Genomic DNA, 18,121 nt, shown 5'->3' with positions numbered 1-18,121 from the left:
TCATGCTTTTTAATCTTACAACATACCACAGAGATCAACAAGTCCAGAAACTTGCAAACTTTTTCCAGTGGAATCTTAACTAGAAATCTAATACATATGATAAGTAAACAGGAAGTTCTCACTAACTGTATTTAACAAGGAAACCTCAGGATAAATTCACTGGAGTCTCGGGTCTCCTTGAATCAGGCTTGGAAAGTCATTTGGCCCAATCCATCAGCCTGACCTGATAAAGCTACTAAATTGTTACCACACTAATAGCTGGTAGCAAGACGGAAACAGACCCAAGTCTAGTATACTAGACACAACGCTTTTTACTTTCCTTAGGCAGTGGGGCTAAGCCAATCTGCCTAGAAATCTTTAGGCAGACTAATCAGGCATGGGTTCAGACATGGGATGAACATCCTTGCTGACAAATTCTAAGTTATTCCCTTTCCAGACATTTGGAGAGGAAAAAAAAAACAAAAAACAAAAAACACTGCATCTTGACTCTAGTCCTTAGTCAGTTAATATGTTTTTAAAATTATATTATTCTCTCAATCAGTTGTTTAAAATCTCTTTTCTTCTTTTTATTGCCTTTCCCTATAGGTTTGTCTCACAAATAGTATGAGGGGAGTAAATTGAGAAAAGTGGTGCAAAAAAAAAAAAAAAAGGCACAATGGAAAATACCTTCCTTTCAGGGACAGGCAATTCTCTATAGAAGAAAGGCAAGGTAACAATAACCAAGACTATATGACTTTGAAGATAGGTGAAGAGGCAGAACCTAGATGATAAAATAAAATATGTAAAAGATAATGTATTATAGCACAGTGGTCCATACCATTCAGCACAGTGCTGAAAATTCCAAGTCATTGTCACATATGAAGATTCCAGAATGAAATATCTATGTCAAAGCAGAAGGAATTCCAGAGCCATGCACCCATTTATTATAAGGAATTCCAGAGCTCAGCACCCTGAGCTCTTACTAACTCTCAGGAACATGGCCTATCTTGTGCAATATTGTTTTCAGGGCTGTTTTTACTTCCTCATTCCTCAAGGTGTAGATCAAAGGGTTCAGCATTGGTCCTACCAGATTCATCAGAATTTGCACCATGGTTCCCAGCATGGGGTTGGGTGTGGGCTGCAGGTAGACAGTAATGATGGGCCCATAGGCACAGAGGATGGCAATGAGGTGAGCGCTGCAGGTGGAGAAGGCACGGCGACGGCCCTCAGTTGTACGAATACTTAAGATAGAAATCGTGATTCTAGTGTAGGATAAAAGAATTAGGAGAAAGCAGACAAGAGATATGAGGCCAACGTTGGTGAAGCTCACCCTCTGGGCAAAGGATGTGTCAGCACAGGCCAAGGGCAAGAGCGCTGGAATGTCACAGAAGAAGTGATCCACTTCATTGGAACCACAGTATGGTAAGGCAAAGGTGAGGGAGGTCAAGATACTAGAATGAATGCACCCTAACAGCCACGTGCCCACAGCCAGGGCCACACAGATTCTTGGGTTCATGATGACTGTGTATCGCAGAGGATAACAGATGGCAGTGAAGCGGTCATAGGCCATCACTGTATACAAGAAGCACTCAATGCTCCCCAGGAAGTGGAAGAAGAAGAGCTGGCAGACACAGTCTTTGTAGGAGATGAGTCGACTCAGCCCCATAAGGTAGAGCAGCATTTTGGGACAAGTCACTGAGGAGAAACCCATGTCAAACACAGACAAGTTTCCCAGGAAGAAATACATAGGTGTGTGAAGGCGAGCAGAAAACATAACAGCAACAAGGATAGACACATTTCCCAGTAGAGTGCAGGCATAGAAGGGCAGGAATAAGACAAAAAGTACCATCTCCAGCCCCTCTGTGTGTGGGATTCCCAAAAGGATGAACTCTGTCACTATGGAGCAGTTCTTCACCTCCATGGAAGCCAGTCCTAGGGAAGAAAGAGGAGGCTGAGGACATGGAAGAATATCTTGGCTTGCTGTCAATCAAGTGAACATACTGGAGAAATAAAACTAGTCAATTAAGTGACTGTGATTTGCTTCTAAGTTATGGAAAGGCTTGTGATTCAAGTTACGAGGCATTATCCTTGGAATGTAACTGCCATAGCCAACTAAGTTTCTGTAGCAAATATTTTTGTTATACTTACTTGAAATACAAACGCCCATTATTAAAACAATATTCTTTTTTTTTTTTTTTTTTTTTTTTTTTTTTGAGACGGAGTCTCGCTCTGTCGCCCAGGCTGGAGTGCAGTGGCTGGATCTCAGCTCACTGCAAGCTCCGCCTCCCGGGTTCACGCCATTCTCCGGCCTCAGCCTCCCGAGTAGCTGGGACTACAGGCGCCCGCCACCTCGCCCGGCTAGTTTTTTGTATTTCTTAATAGAGACGGGGTTTCACCGTGTTAGCCAGGATGGTTTCGATCTCCTGACCTCGTGATCCGCCCGTCTCGGCCTCCCAAAGTGCTGGGATTACAGGCTTGAGCCACCGCGCCCGGCCAAAACAATATTCTTACAATGTAAGAGCAAATATTTTTAAAGGGAGGGCAGGATACATTCAAACACACACTCCTCCTCCCAGGGTAGAAGGATATGAAATGTCAGGATTATTTGAGGACTTTTTTTGTATCACTGGAGATATGAACCACAATTCAAGAATCATCATAGTTGTGAGACATTATTAATGATAACATTAGATTTTATGTCTGTGTTTTTTAAGGGAATCATAAAGGTTGATCACTGCTTTGCATTCAAAACACTTATACAACATAATCTCCGTTCATTTAATCCCGGCAGTCACTCTTTGAGGAGGTCTACAGAAAAGATTACTTTTGAGCAGTAGGATGGCTAGGTGACTTTCCCAAATTAAGGCAGCTAGTTCATGCTGGAACTAGGCATCTACATTCTTTTTTTTTCTTTTTAAACATCAGTCTTTCCCCCGGATCTGGATGGATCCATCTGTGATAGATCATGGCATTACTGGCTTTGTCAAATCTTTTCCCAGTATTAGCCATGTTTTTCCTCTGTACATCACCAGGCTTTCAAAATGTTCTTCCTCCTCCTTCTTAGTAAGCAATGGAAAACCAATATGTTTCCAGCTACCTCCCCACAAACACACAAATATAACATCTAGGAGAGTAAATTTTTTGTGTGTTTACAATTATATTCTCAGTGCAAAGAACAGTGCCTGGCAGAGTAATTTTTCAATAAATGTTTGATGAAGGAAATAAGATAACTCACTCAATGCCGAGCAGGAATTGGATATCATTCTTCCTGTGCAAGGATTTGTGTGGTACTATCAGATAGTAATTTCTCCTCACAGTCTTCTAAAGCAACTTGATCATCTACCTGTTTCTTTTTTGCCCATTTCCTCCATATTTAGAATTTCTCTGTTTACAGTCATGTCACCTGCACTCCAGAAGATGCTCTGCACTACGTTCCAAAAGGCAATCAGACCCAAGGCAAGTGCTACATATAATCTATACTGCTTCCAAAAATGTCCTGGCTGTCATATATCAAAGAAAGAATCAAATGAAGGTATCCAAATGTAGGCTTATTTAGAGTTTCTGTTACTTTAGTAATATAAAATCAAGTCCAAATTCCTGATTATAAAGTGAAATAATAAGAATGGGGTTTGTGAGCTGATGGGCCAGGACAATGGGCTCAAAGATAAACCAAGCAAATAACATCTATTCATCTGGCTAGTAGCTCCACGCTCTGTTCATCCTGAACTCTGAGAACACTTTGTAAACTGAGGACTCCAAATTTTCCTCTCCATTGGATACACAAAGCATAAAAGAGGAGTGAAAAAATAGGTGAGGGCCCCTGTAATTTCAGCTACTCCAGAGGCTGAGGCAGGAGAATTGCTTGAACCTGGGAGGTGGAGGTTGCAGTGAGCTGAGATCGTGCCACTGCACTTCAGCCTGGCCAACAGAGTAAGACTCAGTCAAAAGAAAGAAAGAAAGAGAGAGAGAGAAACGAAGGAAGGAAGGAAGGAAGGAAGGAAGGAAGGAAGGAAGGAAGGAAGGAAGGAAGGAGAGAAAGAGGCAAAGATGGCCGTTATGTAACTTACAAAGAGAAAATATGGTTATTTAATCATCTGTTTGTATAGGATTTTTAGCCCAAATTTTCCTTTGGCATATTAGAGGTTGGAGATCTCCACCCATGATCTGGAAAGCTTTCTTCTCAGCCAAATAAACTCTGACTAAACGACATGCAGCAGTGTATGTCTCTGTCTTCTGCAAAGACATCTTCCAAGCCACTGACAGCTACACTGTTTTCTCCGACATGGAAATTTAAATATCCTTGGAGCCTTTGGGACCCCATTCCTGAATGAGTCTATTCAAGGAGGTTGTTGAGCAAAGGGAGTAATTAAAAGTGAGTAAATTGTCTAGTTGAAATAGAATATGGTGATGTTTCCCCCGTGACAGTGCTGGATAGGAACAAGAGGGAGTCAAATCTCTATTTTCTGTCTTTAAGATTGACGTAGGGAAGGAAGAAAAAAGGTGAATGGTATAGCCCAATCTTAGGACATATGGAGAAACCAGTTACCCAGTTTCAGGATCTATCATCGGAATGAGAAATAACAACCTAACAACCACATATCTAAGACTTTTTAAAATATCCAATTTTAAATATTTTAATCTCAGTTTCTTCATAGTTCTTGCCATGAACTGAATTGTGTTCCTTCAAAAATTCATGTTGAAACTCTTAACACACCCATTCCATGTAACTGTATTGGAACTAGGGCCTTTAAGAAGGTGATTAAAATTAAATGAGACAAGGGTGAAGCCCTAATGCAATAGAACTGGTATCTTTGTAAAAGGAGAGACATCAGATCTCTCTCTCTCTCTCTGTCTCTCTCTGTCTGTCTTTTTCTCTCCCTCTGTCTGTCTTTTTCTCTCCCTTTATCCCTCCATGTGAGAACACAGCGAGAAGACAGCCCCATCTCTAAGCTCCAGAAACCAAACCCTGCTGCAAAACCTCTGCAACCTTGACCTTGAATTTTACAATCTGCAGAACTGTAAGAAAAAAATTCCTGTTGTTTATGTCATCTAGTATATTCTGTTTTGTTATGGCAGCCCTAGTGAACTAACAGTTCTTCTACTTTTCAGACTATGGTTCCTAATATTTTGATATGAAAATAAAATTTCTGTTCCTGGACTCCAACAAACATTTGTCAATGGGCACAGTTGACTTTCCTGAACCAGGAATAGTTCTCCTGATGATTTTCCAGAATTATATCAAAGTATTACTTAACAAACATTAATTAATAACCTATACAACCATGAACAAGACAAATTTCCTTAATCTTGACCTTCTGTTCTGTGAAAGGAGTGAAGAACCTTGCCCTTTGAGAGTCCAGACATTTGTAATCTGGAAATTATTCCTCTTTCATGTAACACAACAGTTACAGAGTTGTCAAAAAAACCCAAAAAATGTGTAAAAACCTAAAAAAAAAGAGAAAACGAAAAGAAAAGAGATCAGCAATGCTAAATTAGGCTCTTTGAAAAGACTAAGAAAATAGAGGTACTTCTTTACAAATGATTTTTGAAAAAAGTGAGAAGCCGTGTATAAACAACATGAGGAATGAAAGGATGACAGAGCACATGGATTAAGCAGGTAAAAACAGATATCACGACATTTGCCAAGATATTCAAATGATTTGTCAAAATAATTTATCAAATGCTTATTAATCTGTGAAAACTGACTAAAAATAGAAAATATGAAGAGTCGTATGCATACGTTTCTATTGCTTACTGCATAACCAATTACTCCAAACTTTTGTGGCTTAGAAACATTTATTATCTCACACTTTCTGTGACTCAGAAATCCAGGCACACCTTAACTCAGTTCCTCTGGATCAGGGTCTCTCATGAGGTTAGTCTCATGAGCTAGGGCTGCAGTCTCCACTGAAGGTTTGACAGGAGAAGGATCTGTTTCTAAGCTTACTCACATGGCTACTGGCAGACTTGGCCCTGTCCACAGAGCTGTGTCACAACATGGGAGCTGGCTTCTCCCGAGGCAACCAAGTCAAGAGACAGTAAGATAGAGCCAGTGAACCCAAGATGGAAGGCACCACCTTTTGTGATCTAATCTCTGAAATGATACTTCATCACCTCTACTCACTAGAACCACATTCTATTCACTAGAACCAAGTCACTAAATCAGGGCAGGTGATTACACAAAGCATGAATCTTAGAAGGTGGGAGTCACCAGGGGCCATGTGAGAGGCATTGTAGGACAGTGGGGGAATGATAAACTGTTAAATAAGTGATCCTGGGACAATTGGCTACTTGTGTTTTTTAAAAGTAGAAGGGAATTGAATTCTTACCTCAGTCATGAGCAAGAACCAATTCCAGGAGGATTAAAGATTTAAAAGAGAAAAAAAAGTAAAAAATTAAAGAAAAATTAAAGGTAATATGTTATTTCTAAGTAAGATACAATAATCTTTAGTCATAAAAGAAAGTTTTGGTAAGTCACATTAAAGGAAGTCATTGATTTTATTAAAAAATGGCTTAAAGCTAATGAAAAGAGAAACTGCAAACTAGGAGAAGATATTTGCAGGACACCTTACCAAGAAAAGATTAGTATCCAGAATACATGTAGAATCACTATGAATCAATTTTATAAAAGTCCAAATACTCAAAAGAAAATGAACTAAAAATAGCATAAATTTTCCAAAGGAGGAAACCTAAATTGTCATTAAACATATTAGAAAATGCTTAACTTTACCAGTAATCAGGGACTAAATTTTACAATGCAATATATACATTTACATACCATCAGATTGACAGATGTTAAGAAGGATGTCAATATAAAGTGTTGAAGAATAGAATGTGCTATGAAATATTATCCACTGTGGGAGTGAGTGTATTTGTCATAATCATTTCATTCTGGAAATCTCTTTGGCAGTCCACTCCTAAATACATCTTTTTAGAGAACCTTTTGAAGTGGTGCCCCAGTGTTGTGCAGAAAAATGTTTAAAACAGTAATTACAAATCACCCACATGTCTGTCAACCACAGACCAAATAAATATATAAAGATGTAAAATTATAGCTATATACATCAAAGTGAATGAATCTCAAAAGCAAGTTTGAAAAGAAAAAAAGGATTATGTTTGAGCATATTTAAACAAATTTCAAAACCAGAAAAAAACTAAATACTATCTTGTTTGGGAATGCATACATAGGTGGTAAATAAATAAAAGAAAGAAATTTCCTTAACAAAAATTCAGATTGCTGTTAACTTCTGGGAGGATAGGACTAACAGAAATACACAGAAAGAATGTCTAGATTATATTCTATTTCCTGTACTGGCTATAAGGAATACATGTGTTCATTAATAGTCTTTAAATTTTGTAACATATTTAAAATTTGCAGAATATGTTAAAAAAATTTACATGAAAATAATTTTTAAAACTGGCTGAAATAAATTAAAACATATATTATTAAATTTATTTTAAATATTATAAAAATACAAACTAATATAAATTACATATAAAACAGATACATATTTATTCCCAACCAATAAAGAACACATACCATTTAATTTATTTAAATTAATTATGAAAACCATAATTTATTGAACACATAATTTTTTAAATGCTGAATTATGCCATGTTTGGTTTGTTCACTAAATATATATTAAAATACAGAGTAAAATCTTAGGACATGTTAGGGTATGCAAATGAAAAAAACCAGTTTTCAAAACACAGTCTTTAGAATGTTAGCACTTCATAGTTAAAAGAATGTAAATAATGTTAGAAAGTGAAAGACTCAGGCTTCTATTTGTAAGCACTTGTCAATTTTTTATAACCAGATATATGGTATTATCCTCAGAAATGAAATAAAATTTCAGGTGAAATTATCGCTATATATTTTAACATTTTTGAAATACCAGAGTATGATGAAATGAATATAATTTCTTAAGTGCAACATGATCCAAGCATTATGATTAATTAATGCCAGTCTATTTGTCCTGTTTATTCATTTTAAGCTCAACATTATTTTTCCTAATATTTCCTCTAGTTAATCATTAGTCCAAAATGGGTATAAATTATATATAAATGGTTAAAAAGGCAAGTAGTTTAAAATTGTAATGGTTAACACAAGCAGTTGCTATTTTTGCGAATCACCACAAATCAGTGACTGAACCATGAGCAAAGTCCCCATATCCTTAACTGCACATGTTCACTCAGACCACATGTACAGAGGCTCTCAAAAATTTTTATATTGACGAAAAGGTATTAAAATATTTTCTTAATGTGTGTTTGTTTTTAAGAATCCTATTGGAAAAAAGTGCACTATTGCTATCCCTACCTATATGAAAGGTTGGGATTATTTTTTTGAATTTCTGAAGGTTATCAAACCCCTGATTTGGAAATGCTGCCCTGCAGAATTCAGAATATCCTCTGCAGCACTCAGGATCCATTCCTGCACTTTCATGAACAGGAATGACACTTTTTCAAGGCAGACTATTGCCTGGTTAATCGTTTTCTTCCATTCAATCATTCCTCCTTGAGTTTTCTAGAAAACATTCCCTGTTCTGCTCTTGTAATCTGCCAAATGAATGTGGGCCCCTTTTCATCCAGCATCCCTTTACAGATTTGAGATAATCAGTCATATCTGCCGTCTCTTTATCTAAATATTCTAATTTCCCACAACCATCTCTCTCTCATACATCACGTTCTTTTTTTATTTTTGTATGTCACTATTCCAGTTTGTTGATGTCTTCCTTGAGGTGCTATCTCAAACTTGAAGGCAATGCATCAGGTATGATGACATTTAGATTGTGCCTGGGACATAGGTGGACTCAACAAATTCCTGTTGAACGAATGAATGACTTCTCCTTTTCCTATCTTCTGCATTTCTTTGTATTGAAGTGAATTTGCTCTTCATGCTTGGAAACTAATTCCTCCTATCCCATGTTGCCGCTTCTAGGTGAAAAAAAGAAAATGACAGCTGGTCTTACTCCCAGTACATTCATGAATACTTATCTTATTAGGCCAAAGTTTCTTAACACACTTCTACGTCTTCAACTGGTGTTATTTTTTTTCTCCCTGGAGAAGGCGCTTTCATGGGAAGGCAGTCACTGCTGAGAGGATGATGTCTGACTTCACAAGACAACCTGATTTTGTGTTTATATAGTCTCTCTGTTTTCTTTTTGTTTCTCTTAGTATTGATTTATTAACATCATTTTTTAAAATGCCAGCCTTTCACAAATATGCTAAAAGAAATTGAAGAAAAAAACGTTTTGCCTAAACCAGGTCAGATTGTTACCTGAAGGTAGTAACCTATGCATGTACCTGTGGAATGGGAGAAACATTAATCAAAGTGTGATGGAGATGCATGGGGAAAATGAGACACACGGGAACAGATTTGAGGTTATTTTGGAAAAAAAAATAATAAGCACTTCCTAAGTAGAGATTTTCCTTTCAGTGTTTACCCATGGATGCTCTGAGTCTCATTTTAATAAGACACATTGATCTCTTCCAGTTCCATAATTCTAGGACTTGTTGGATGCCAGCCCAAATAATACATATGGCATGTGGCCTAGAGTTAAACAACATTCCCTCCTGCAGGGAAGATGACAGGGCAGAGTGTTAGTGGGGAAAAATGAAACGGTACTGAGTTTTCATAATTACATATACAAGAGAAATAAGATGGTATTCACATAAAAGTATGGAGCTGGGAAGAATTGGACACTGGTGGTTTAGATTTTTCCACTATTAAGCTCATCCAAGACAGTGTGTTCGAGGAGAGATGTAAGGCAATGGTATCATCACCGCTGGAGATGAAAGTAACAGAAAGAAAGGACTCTAACAATAAAAACCTGTAATGGGCTGATTAGCAAATGTAGGAAGACAGCGTGACCACTGGTATTGCCCCATGTTCCTCTCTGTACTTTTCCCCTATACAGAATATTTTTCTTGAGTCACTCTTTTACTCTTTCTTTTCTGTCACTTCCCCAGACTGGATCTTAACATTCAGACATGTAATTTTTTTCTAAACCTCTATCTGATAACTGCAAGGGTAGAAAGCAACGAATATACAAACAGGCCAATAAGAAAAAATAATGTTGATTTAAGAGTAACAGGTGTGCAAACCTCTACCGAAGCCAGAACACCCATGATGACTAACAGTATTGTCAGAAAAGGTCAAAATCAGTAGTTAGTGAGATTATGCTGTATGTTCTGTAACATTTGGCTTCTTTCCTTTGGAATAACATATATTATACATTATTTCAGAGATTTAGGAATGGCAAAACAGGAAACTCAAATCTAGTGAGCTCTTCTAATCTACTGAGTCAGGAGGACTCAGTAAGTTAGTTCTCAGCAGGGCTTGGTATCATGGGGCTTTGTTGGGACATGGGGAAGTAAAAGAGGAGAAGTTAGCCCAATATGGCTAGAAAAAAAAAGACTATATATCTATATCTATATCTAACTATTTATATCTATCTATCTATCTATCTATCATGTCAGACCAAGGCCAACTCTAGTTGACAGTTCCACCCTAGTAACGCAGTTAGTCCTTTTAATTATATAAGTACTAGGCAGGCTTCCAGCGCAGGTGATGCTGAGTGTACAGTTCCTATTAGAGAACTATCACTGCCAACAGAGCTTGTTTCTCTGTGAAGATAAGAGGGCATGGAGTATTCTGGCATCATTCTTTTGCCCTCTCAGCCCTCTCATAGGGCCTGGCCCCACGACCAAATAAGCCACGAGAACGCATGTGCACATATTACACGTCACACATTACGTCTGTTATCACAGAGCAGCCAGACAAAAACAGCAGGAGGAGATTAACTCTTAATAGGAACCCTTCCAGCCGAGATTAAATAATTATATCTTGTGACAGAGTTTGGTAATCCTGGCAAAAGAATATTCCAAGGACCGTGTGCCAGCCCTGTGTTGTTTTATGAACAGGATGCTCATGGCGTGCTTGATACTAGGAGAGGGAAGCTGAGGGACTTCTGAGGTGGGTGATGTTAAGAACTGTAACTTCTGAGGTGAAAAAGGTTTCTGTTTATGAGCAAGAGTGGTGAGCATTTACTTTCATACCTAAGAAAAACAAGCCACTTCTGTGTAAGGACCCAAGGAATGATTACATTTGCAGGCATGAGTGTGGGTCCCAGGCAGCTGGAGCTGCTGCGAGAAGCAGTTCTCACTGTCTCCTGGGAGTACTGCAGAGTTCTCCTTAGGGAATGCTCTCCGTGCCCTTCAATATCCACCCCTTCACCTCCTATTCCTGACTGATAATTCAATATATGCCCTGGTGGAAGCCAGCCCACATTAAAGTTCACTCTTAAGACATTATCCACAAGCCCTTGAAAAGAGGTTTTTAAATTCAACCTGCCTCTATGACAGGGGTCAGCCACGTACGACCTGTGGGGCAAATCCTGCCCCCCACCTGTTTTTGTAAATAAAATTTCATCCGAACATGGCCTCACCCATTTGCTTATGTATTTTCTATCGCTATTTTCATGCTTCAACAGCAGAGTTGAGTATTTGCAACAGATTATATGGCCCACAATGTCTAACATATTTCCTGATCTTTGTGTGTGAGATGGAAAAGATGTCACAGGTTTGTATCTGGGATAATTGTTTTCCAGCTGTTTTTGTGGCAGAAAAACCCTTACAACTGGCATGGACAGATATTTTTAAAAATTAGTTTAATACACAAATGAGGAGAAAAAAATAACTTTACCCACAAATGGACTAGTGACCTCCTTCTGAAACAATCTGGCCCCCAGCCAGCTTTTTCAGAGCTCCTTTGACATCTTTGTTTCTCAGGGTATAGATTGTGGGGTTCAGCATGGGGGTGACTACATTGCCAAAGATCTGTACTGGGGTTACCAGCACTTCACTCAAAGATGGCTGGGTATAGATGAGGGCACAGGGTCCAAAGAACTGTGTGAGGTGGGAAACACAGGTGGATGCCACCTTGTGTCTCCCTTCAGCAGAGTGCATCTTTAGAATTGCAATGGCATTGCGGATGTAGGAAGCAAAGAGGAGAAGGATGCAGGTCATGGGCACAAGGCCAATGTTGGTGAAGCTCACTGTCTCGATGATAATGGTGTCACCACAGGCTAGTTTGATGAGAGGGAAGACGTCACAAAAGAAATAGTCCATTTCATTAGAACCGCCAATATGGCAGTTGAAAGGTCAATGTAGTGAGAATTATCACATGAAAGGAGCTAGTAAATCAGATGCCAGCTGCCAGCTGCCAGCAGAGCACACACCCGGTGGTTCATGATGATGGTGTAGCACAGTGGATAGCAGATGGTGGCAAAATGATCATAGGCCATCACCGTGTAAAGCAGGCACTCAGTGCTGCCTAGGAAGTGGTTAAAAAAAAAAAAGACCTGGCACATGCAACCTACCAGGGAGATGACTCGGCTCCTCAACAGCAAGTTGGCCAGCATCTTTGGAGTGCTCACAGAAGAGAAACCAATGTCCAACACAGAGAGATTACAAAGAAAGAAATATGTAGGTGTGTTGAGGTGGGAATCAGACATCACAGCTAAGAGGATGAGCAGATTTCCCAGCAGTGTACAGAGGTAGAAGATCACAAACACGACAAAGAGCACAGTTTCCTGCCCCTCTGTGTGGGGGATGCCCAACAGGATGAACTCTGTAACCAAAGTGTAATTCTTTATCTCCACAGAAGTTCGATGTTATCCTGGGAAGAGGGAAAACGACAACAAGATGATGCTTCAAGGGGCCAAATTTTACTTCTTGCTATCAGTAGATTCATGAGGAAACAGCAATCATACCTCCTATTAAAGAAAAGATGATGTTTATTGTGACTGTAGGATCAACAGATATCCCCAGAAACAGGTGTGATCTCGGAGTGAGAACTGGATCCCGGCAATTTGACTGGTAGGAGTAGATTTCCGTTTACTATCATCAGGTAGAGAAGAGGAAATGACAGAGAGTAGAAGTGTTGAGGACTGGGAAAGGCATAGAAAAACAAAAAAATAAAGAAAAAGGAAATAGAGAAAACATGAGGAAAAAGATGGGACACATTTACAGTTTACATATAATTTTCATAACCATTTTCTAGTTAAGCCTTGACGGAATCCTGTAAGTTCGGTGTTGATGTTTTTATTTCATAATTGATGAAAAAGCCATGATTCATGGAAACTAAATAACTTATCCAACTTCCCATATACAGTTCATGGCAGATCCCAGATTGGAAACCAAGGACTTCAAATTCATTATACTATAATTGGGAAAGCAGAAAAAAGAGCTATGGAAATGTAGATATGGGGAAAATTAATGTATTTTCTGAACTCAAAATGCCTCAAAGATAACTTAGTTCAATCATTTATTTTTTAAATTTGGGTTTCCTTATACATATTTTTGCCCAATTGGCTTTGAATTACTCCCTGATAATTCTTGTGTTAACCCTGTCTTTTTCACTGTTGTTGTTCAGAACTCTGGACAGCTATTCAGCCAGGAATGTTACTATTACATTTCAAAGAAACATTGGTAACACTATAATATGAGATTGAACTTTTTTTTTTTGTAAAACTATAAGAAGGCCTTCATATTGGTTTCTACTATGCATTGTGGGAAACTCTGTCTCTTTTTTTTAAAAAAAAAAGTCTACAAAAAAACAGGTGATTACATATACCATTTATGACTGGCCATTAAATAGTGTCATTGTTTTGGTATTCATCCATCACTCAAGCCTACCAAAGCATCTTTATAGATTTTCACTCTATCATCTAATGTAGACCATCATTTTTAGCATGATATTCTTTATGAGGTCTTTTAATAACTACTTGTAAATCTTTGGCTACACAGAAGCATTAATGTTTTTATTTCAAAGAAACTGGTAAAACTCTGTTTAAAACAGGGACAAATTCTCCTTTACTAAAAGAGTTAGGGATATTGTATGTACTTTGCCTGATCTGTGTCGGGAAGAGAACTAGACAATCTTTAATGATCATGTCAATTCAACCTAATTTTGGAGTAGGATTTTATTTATCAATGTACAGATGTACACACAATTTTTTTTCAGATCTATGTACAAAATAAGTCACTTAAAACATAGAATATTTCATAAGGTTCTAGAGAGTTTTTGGGTTACAAATGGGATTAAGAAAGGACAAATTTCATGACCTACCTAGAGTAAAACATTCACTGCTTATTAATCTGCCACATGAACTCAGTTGGACTTAATGCTACAAACAGTTTTACTAACATAGAAAGGGTAAACAATCCTCAAGTGAAAACAGGGGTAATATATGTAACAAATCAGGAAATCAGATTATTAGCTTTCGGTTAATCTATCACACATACACCCTCATGCAATGCGATTTCCTCTTCTTTCCATCGGTGAGTAATAATACTTTTTAACTTTTTATGATAGAATAGACCATAAGAGATCATTTAGAGCACGCCTTTTTTTTTTTTGAGAGGGAATCTCGCTCTGTTGCCCAGGATGGAGTGCAGTGGTGTTATCTTGACTCCCTGCAACCTCTGCCTCCCAGGTTCAAGCGATTCTCCTCCCTAAAAAACAAACAAACAAACAACAAACAAACAAACAAAAAACAGTGAAACACTTGAAACTAGCCCACTTAGAACATATGGTGAAAAAAGGAGAATAAAAAAGAGATGCAGAAAGGGCAGAGAAGAAGAAATAGAGGGGCGGGAAAACATAAAAGAAAAGAGTAAGAGAGAGATAGAGAGAGAAGCTAAGTATATAATAAAAGTATAGGCTTACATTTTTCATGTATATCATGCTCTGGTCCAAGTCAAATAGAAGCTTATTCTTTTTTATTCTTCTGGTACCACTTATAGATGATTTTATGGGTCACCTTACAAAGAAAGCGTTCTACAGACTGACTTGGTCTTGGCACCTAGAATTGTGGTTTTTCTATGCCTTTATCCTTGAGCTAGTCAAGGTGTGTGCAAATAAACCCCGAAACCCATTGATCCTCTGGTCCTTTCTGCAGGCTTTCCTGCGTCTCCCAAGAGTGGGTATCAGAGGTTTAAACAGAACTGGCATCACTACAGGGCCTGATCCAATGAGGTCTGTCTCGAGTCCCTAAGGCTTAGAGATTGCATCATTGTCTTACTAATTAGTTTGGAGAAACTAATGATTTTCTTTTAACCAGGACATAACCAATTGGTTCATGTACACCAGATGGTAAAACTTTTACTCAGGACCACTCTGGAAGATCTATGAGGCACCTCAGAGAGCTTTCACTTTAACTCAACTGGTAAATTTTACCTGAAAAGTAGAGATAGTCTTCCTTCAAAATTTTTCCTTCCTGATATTTTTAAAACTCTCAGTGATTTATAGCTCCCCAAACCAATGATTGCTACATGACAACCAGAGCATATGATTTTGAATCATAAGTTCTGGGTTCAGATCTTGATCATGCAATTATTGATGTATAAGAATGTACAAGTTACTTAAACTGTCTCAAGGTCACTGAATTTCTTTACCTACAAAATTGAGATTATGATACTAACTCTCACATATATTTTATGAATTTCAACTGAAATATTGTGTGTGCAAACATTTTCTTGAAATATAAATTCTCTGCAAATGTGAAGAATTGACACTAGTTTAATTATTTTTATTTAATAAGCACTATTAAAAATGGTTGACATCATGTCTTTAAGAGAACTAAACTATCAGAATTTTTAACAAGATTATTGAAATATACTCCACATACCAGAAACACAACCTTTTAAAGTGTAGAATTCAATTATATTTTGTAAATTTACTGTTTTGCAGCAATACCTTAAGCCAGTTTTAGAATATTTCTATTACTTTGAAAGGATTCTCCATGCCCATCTGAAGTTGCTCCCTGTTCCTACCCTTAGCCCTAGGCACCCACTAATCTACACTCTGCCTCTATTGATTTGTCTTTTCTGGACAGTTCCTATAAAGAGAATCATACAATATAAGGCCTTTTGTATCTAATTTCTTTAAATTAGCATAATGTTTTCAAGATTTGTTCACATTGTGACATTTATCAGTTCTGCATTCCCTTTTGTGATTCACTAATATTTCACTGTATGAGTATACCACATATTTATCATTCGTTTATGGACATATGAGTTTATTCCACTTTTGGCTATTAATAATATTGTTGAGAAAATTTGTGTACAAGCTTTTTTGTGACCGTATGTCTTCGGTTCTCTTGGGTATACATCCAGAGGTGAAATGCTGGATGTAGACTATTGGCATTTAGATTTCAGTTACACACAGAAGGAAAAAAAAATCATACTGACTTATTCATTTCCTTACATGTATGCTGTTTCAAACACAAAGTTAGATATAAACTCTTGTTTACAACATTTCTACGGTAATGAAACAAAAACAAACTAATGCTAAAAAACAACTATAGAACCAATAAAATTCTAATAAAGAACATTAATTTGATCTAACATATTATGTTGTATTTCTTTTTTTTTTTTTTTTTTTTTTTTTTTTGAGACGGACTCTCGCGCTGTCACCCAGGCTGGAGTGCAGTGGCCGGATCTCAGCTCACTGCAAGCTCCGCCTCCCGGGTTCACGCCATTCTCCTGCCTCCGCCTCCCGAGTAGCTGGGACTACAGGCGTCCGCCACCTCGGCCGGCTAGTTTTTTGTATTTTTTAGTAGAGACGGGGTTTCACCGTGTTAACCAGGATGGTCTCGATCTCCTGACCTCGTGATCCGCCCGTCTCGGCCTCCCAAAGTGCTGGGATTACAGGCTTGAGCCACCGCGCCCGGCCTATGTTGTATTTCTAAAACGAAATGATTTATACTGAGTTTTATAATAAAATATTTATATTTGTGAGTCTTGTGTTTTACATGTCAACTTGATTCTAAAATTCAAAGTATATTTGGCCATCGTTGGAGGCATCTTTCTTACCCTTGTTGTAATCTTAGTTCTTTCAAAAATGACTTTTTTGATTTATCAGGATAATATTTTTACTAGCTAAATAATGAAATTTTAAAGAAAATAAAATTAAATTTTGATGGAAAACTATCAATCCAAAATGGTCTTTAAATTATTGTAAAAGAATTCTCCAAGGAAGAGTGGTGTTGAACCTCAGTATAACAACCATAACAGGAATAGGTTAATCCCAGAACATGTGGCGATGGCTCTAGATGATCAAATGCCATCACAAGACGTTGTACATATCATCGGAGGGCAAAGGAAGGCGTATCAAAGGAGAAAAGTAGACCTTCCTCCCCACCAATGTTGTGGTGTTGTGTAAGTCCCAGAGCTTAGAATAAACTCTGTGAAGATGAAGATGAGGACAGAAAACTCAAAATTGACTGGGTTTACTTAAAGAGAACTAGATTATTTTTTCTTATCACTTGACAGAAATGAAATCTTGGAATAAAAATGAGCTCAGTTTAAAAAAAAATCAAAGGAAATTACATTTTTCTATATCTGAGTTTGTAGCATATGAACAATAGTTTATCCATTTTGTATCCTCTCAGTATGTTTGAAATCTGCTGTGGCTCTCCAAGAGGTATGACAGTGACATCAATTCTATTATCACATATATCTGGGTGTGAATCAAGGGCCTGAAAATATAATCACTGGAGCAGAATTTCGAGCAGAAGATAATAGGCCTAGTTAAATTTAATGAACATTGACAATTATTTGAGCAGTGTATTTCACTTGCAACATTTTCACTGACCTTAAAGCTTACTGCTAATTTCACAGGGCTCAGTGAACTAGCTTTGTCTGTTGCTGACTCACTGGGTCCTCTCTCGAAAGGTCTCCATGGAAACCAAAAGCAGAGAGGAAAGGAAAGCACAGGAAGGTAGCCTAACAATTAATTTTGAGCTTGCTGTTTTGTTTTCCTTGGGTCCTGACTATAGAGCTAATGTCTTAGCATGGCTAAATGAATATTATTTATACCAAATAAATATAAATATATAATACTATAAGTATAAACACTATAAAGTACTATTCTATAATAATAATATAAAATAAAAATAATGTATACTGTATAATAGTACAATAGTATAAATAGATAATATTAAGTATTCTACGTTATTGATTTCTTTAATTAAAGAAAAAATAAATAAGAACTAATTTTTTTTTTCATTTTCTTCTTATTTCTATGCCTTAGTCTCTCCTGGATTTTTTCTCTAAAACCAACTGCTATTCCCAAATT

At 37.4% G+C, this 18,121-nt stretch overlaps 1 protein-coding gene and 1 pseudogene across 1 annotated transcript; both read right to left on the bottom strand.

The window, feature by feature from the left end:
* Positions 1-961: 961 nt before the first annotated feature.
* LOC102146337 (olfactory receptor 10D3) lies at positions 962-1,900 on the bottom strand. The gene has a single exon (XM_005580015.4). It carries the CDS (start codon positions 1,898-1,900, stop codon positions 962-964), a length of 939 nt encoding a protein of 312 aa, XP_005580072.3.
* A 9,794-nt stretch (positions 1,901-11,694) lies between these two features.
* LOC102119517 (olfactory receptor 10D3-like) lies at positions 11,695-12,494 on the bottom strand (annotated as a pseudogene).
* Between the last annotated feature and the right edge of the window lie 5,627 nt (positions 12,495-18,121).

The sequence above is a fragment of the Macaca fascicularis genome, chromosome 14 (assembly GCF_037993035.2).
Source record: "Macaca fascicularis isolate 582-1 chromosome 14, T2T-MFA8v1.1".
Taxonomy (NCBI): domain Eukaryota; kingdom Metazoa; phylum Chordata; class Mammalia; order Primates; family Cercopithecidae; genus Macaca; species Macaca fascicularis.
Note: the sequence above shows the minus strand (reverse complement) of the source record. Positions and strands in the feature narration are given on the sequence as shown.

Bases quoted from the DNA above. Each gene is read 5' to 3' on its own strand.
- LOC102146337 (XM_005580015.4), bottom strand. From the start codon at position 1,900: ATGGAGGTGAAGAACTGCTCCATAGTGACAGAGTTCATCCTTTTGGGA.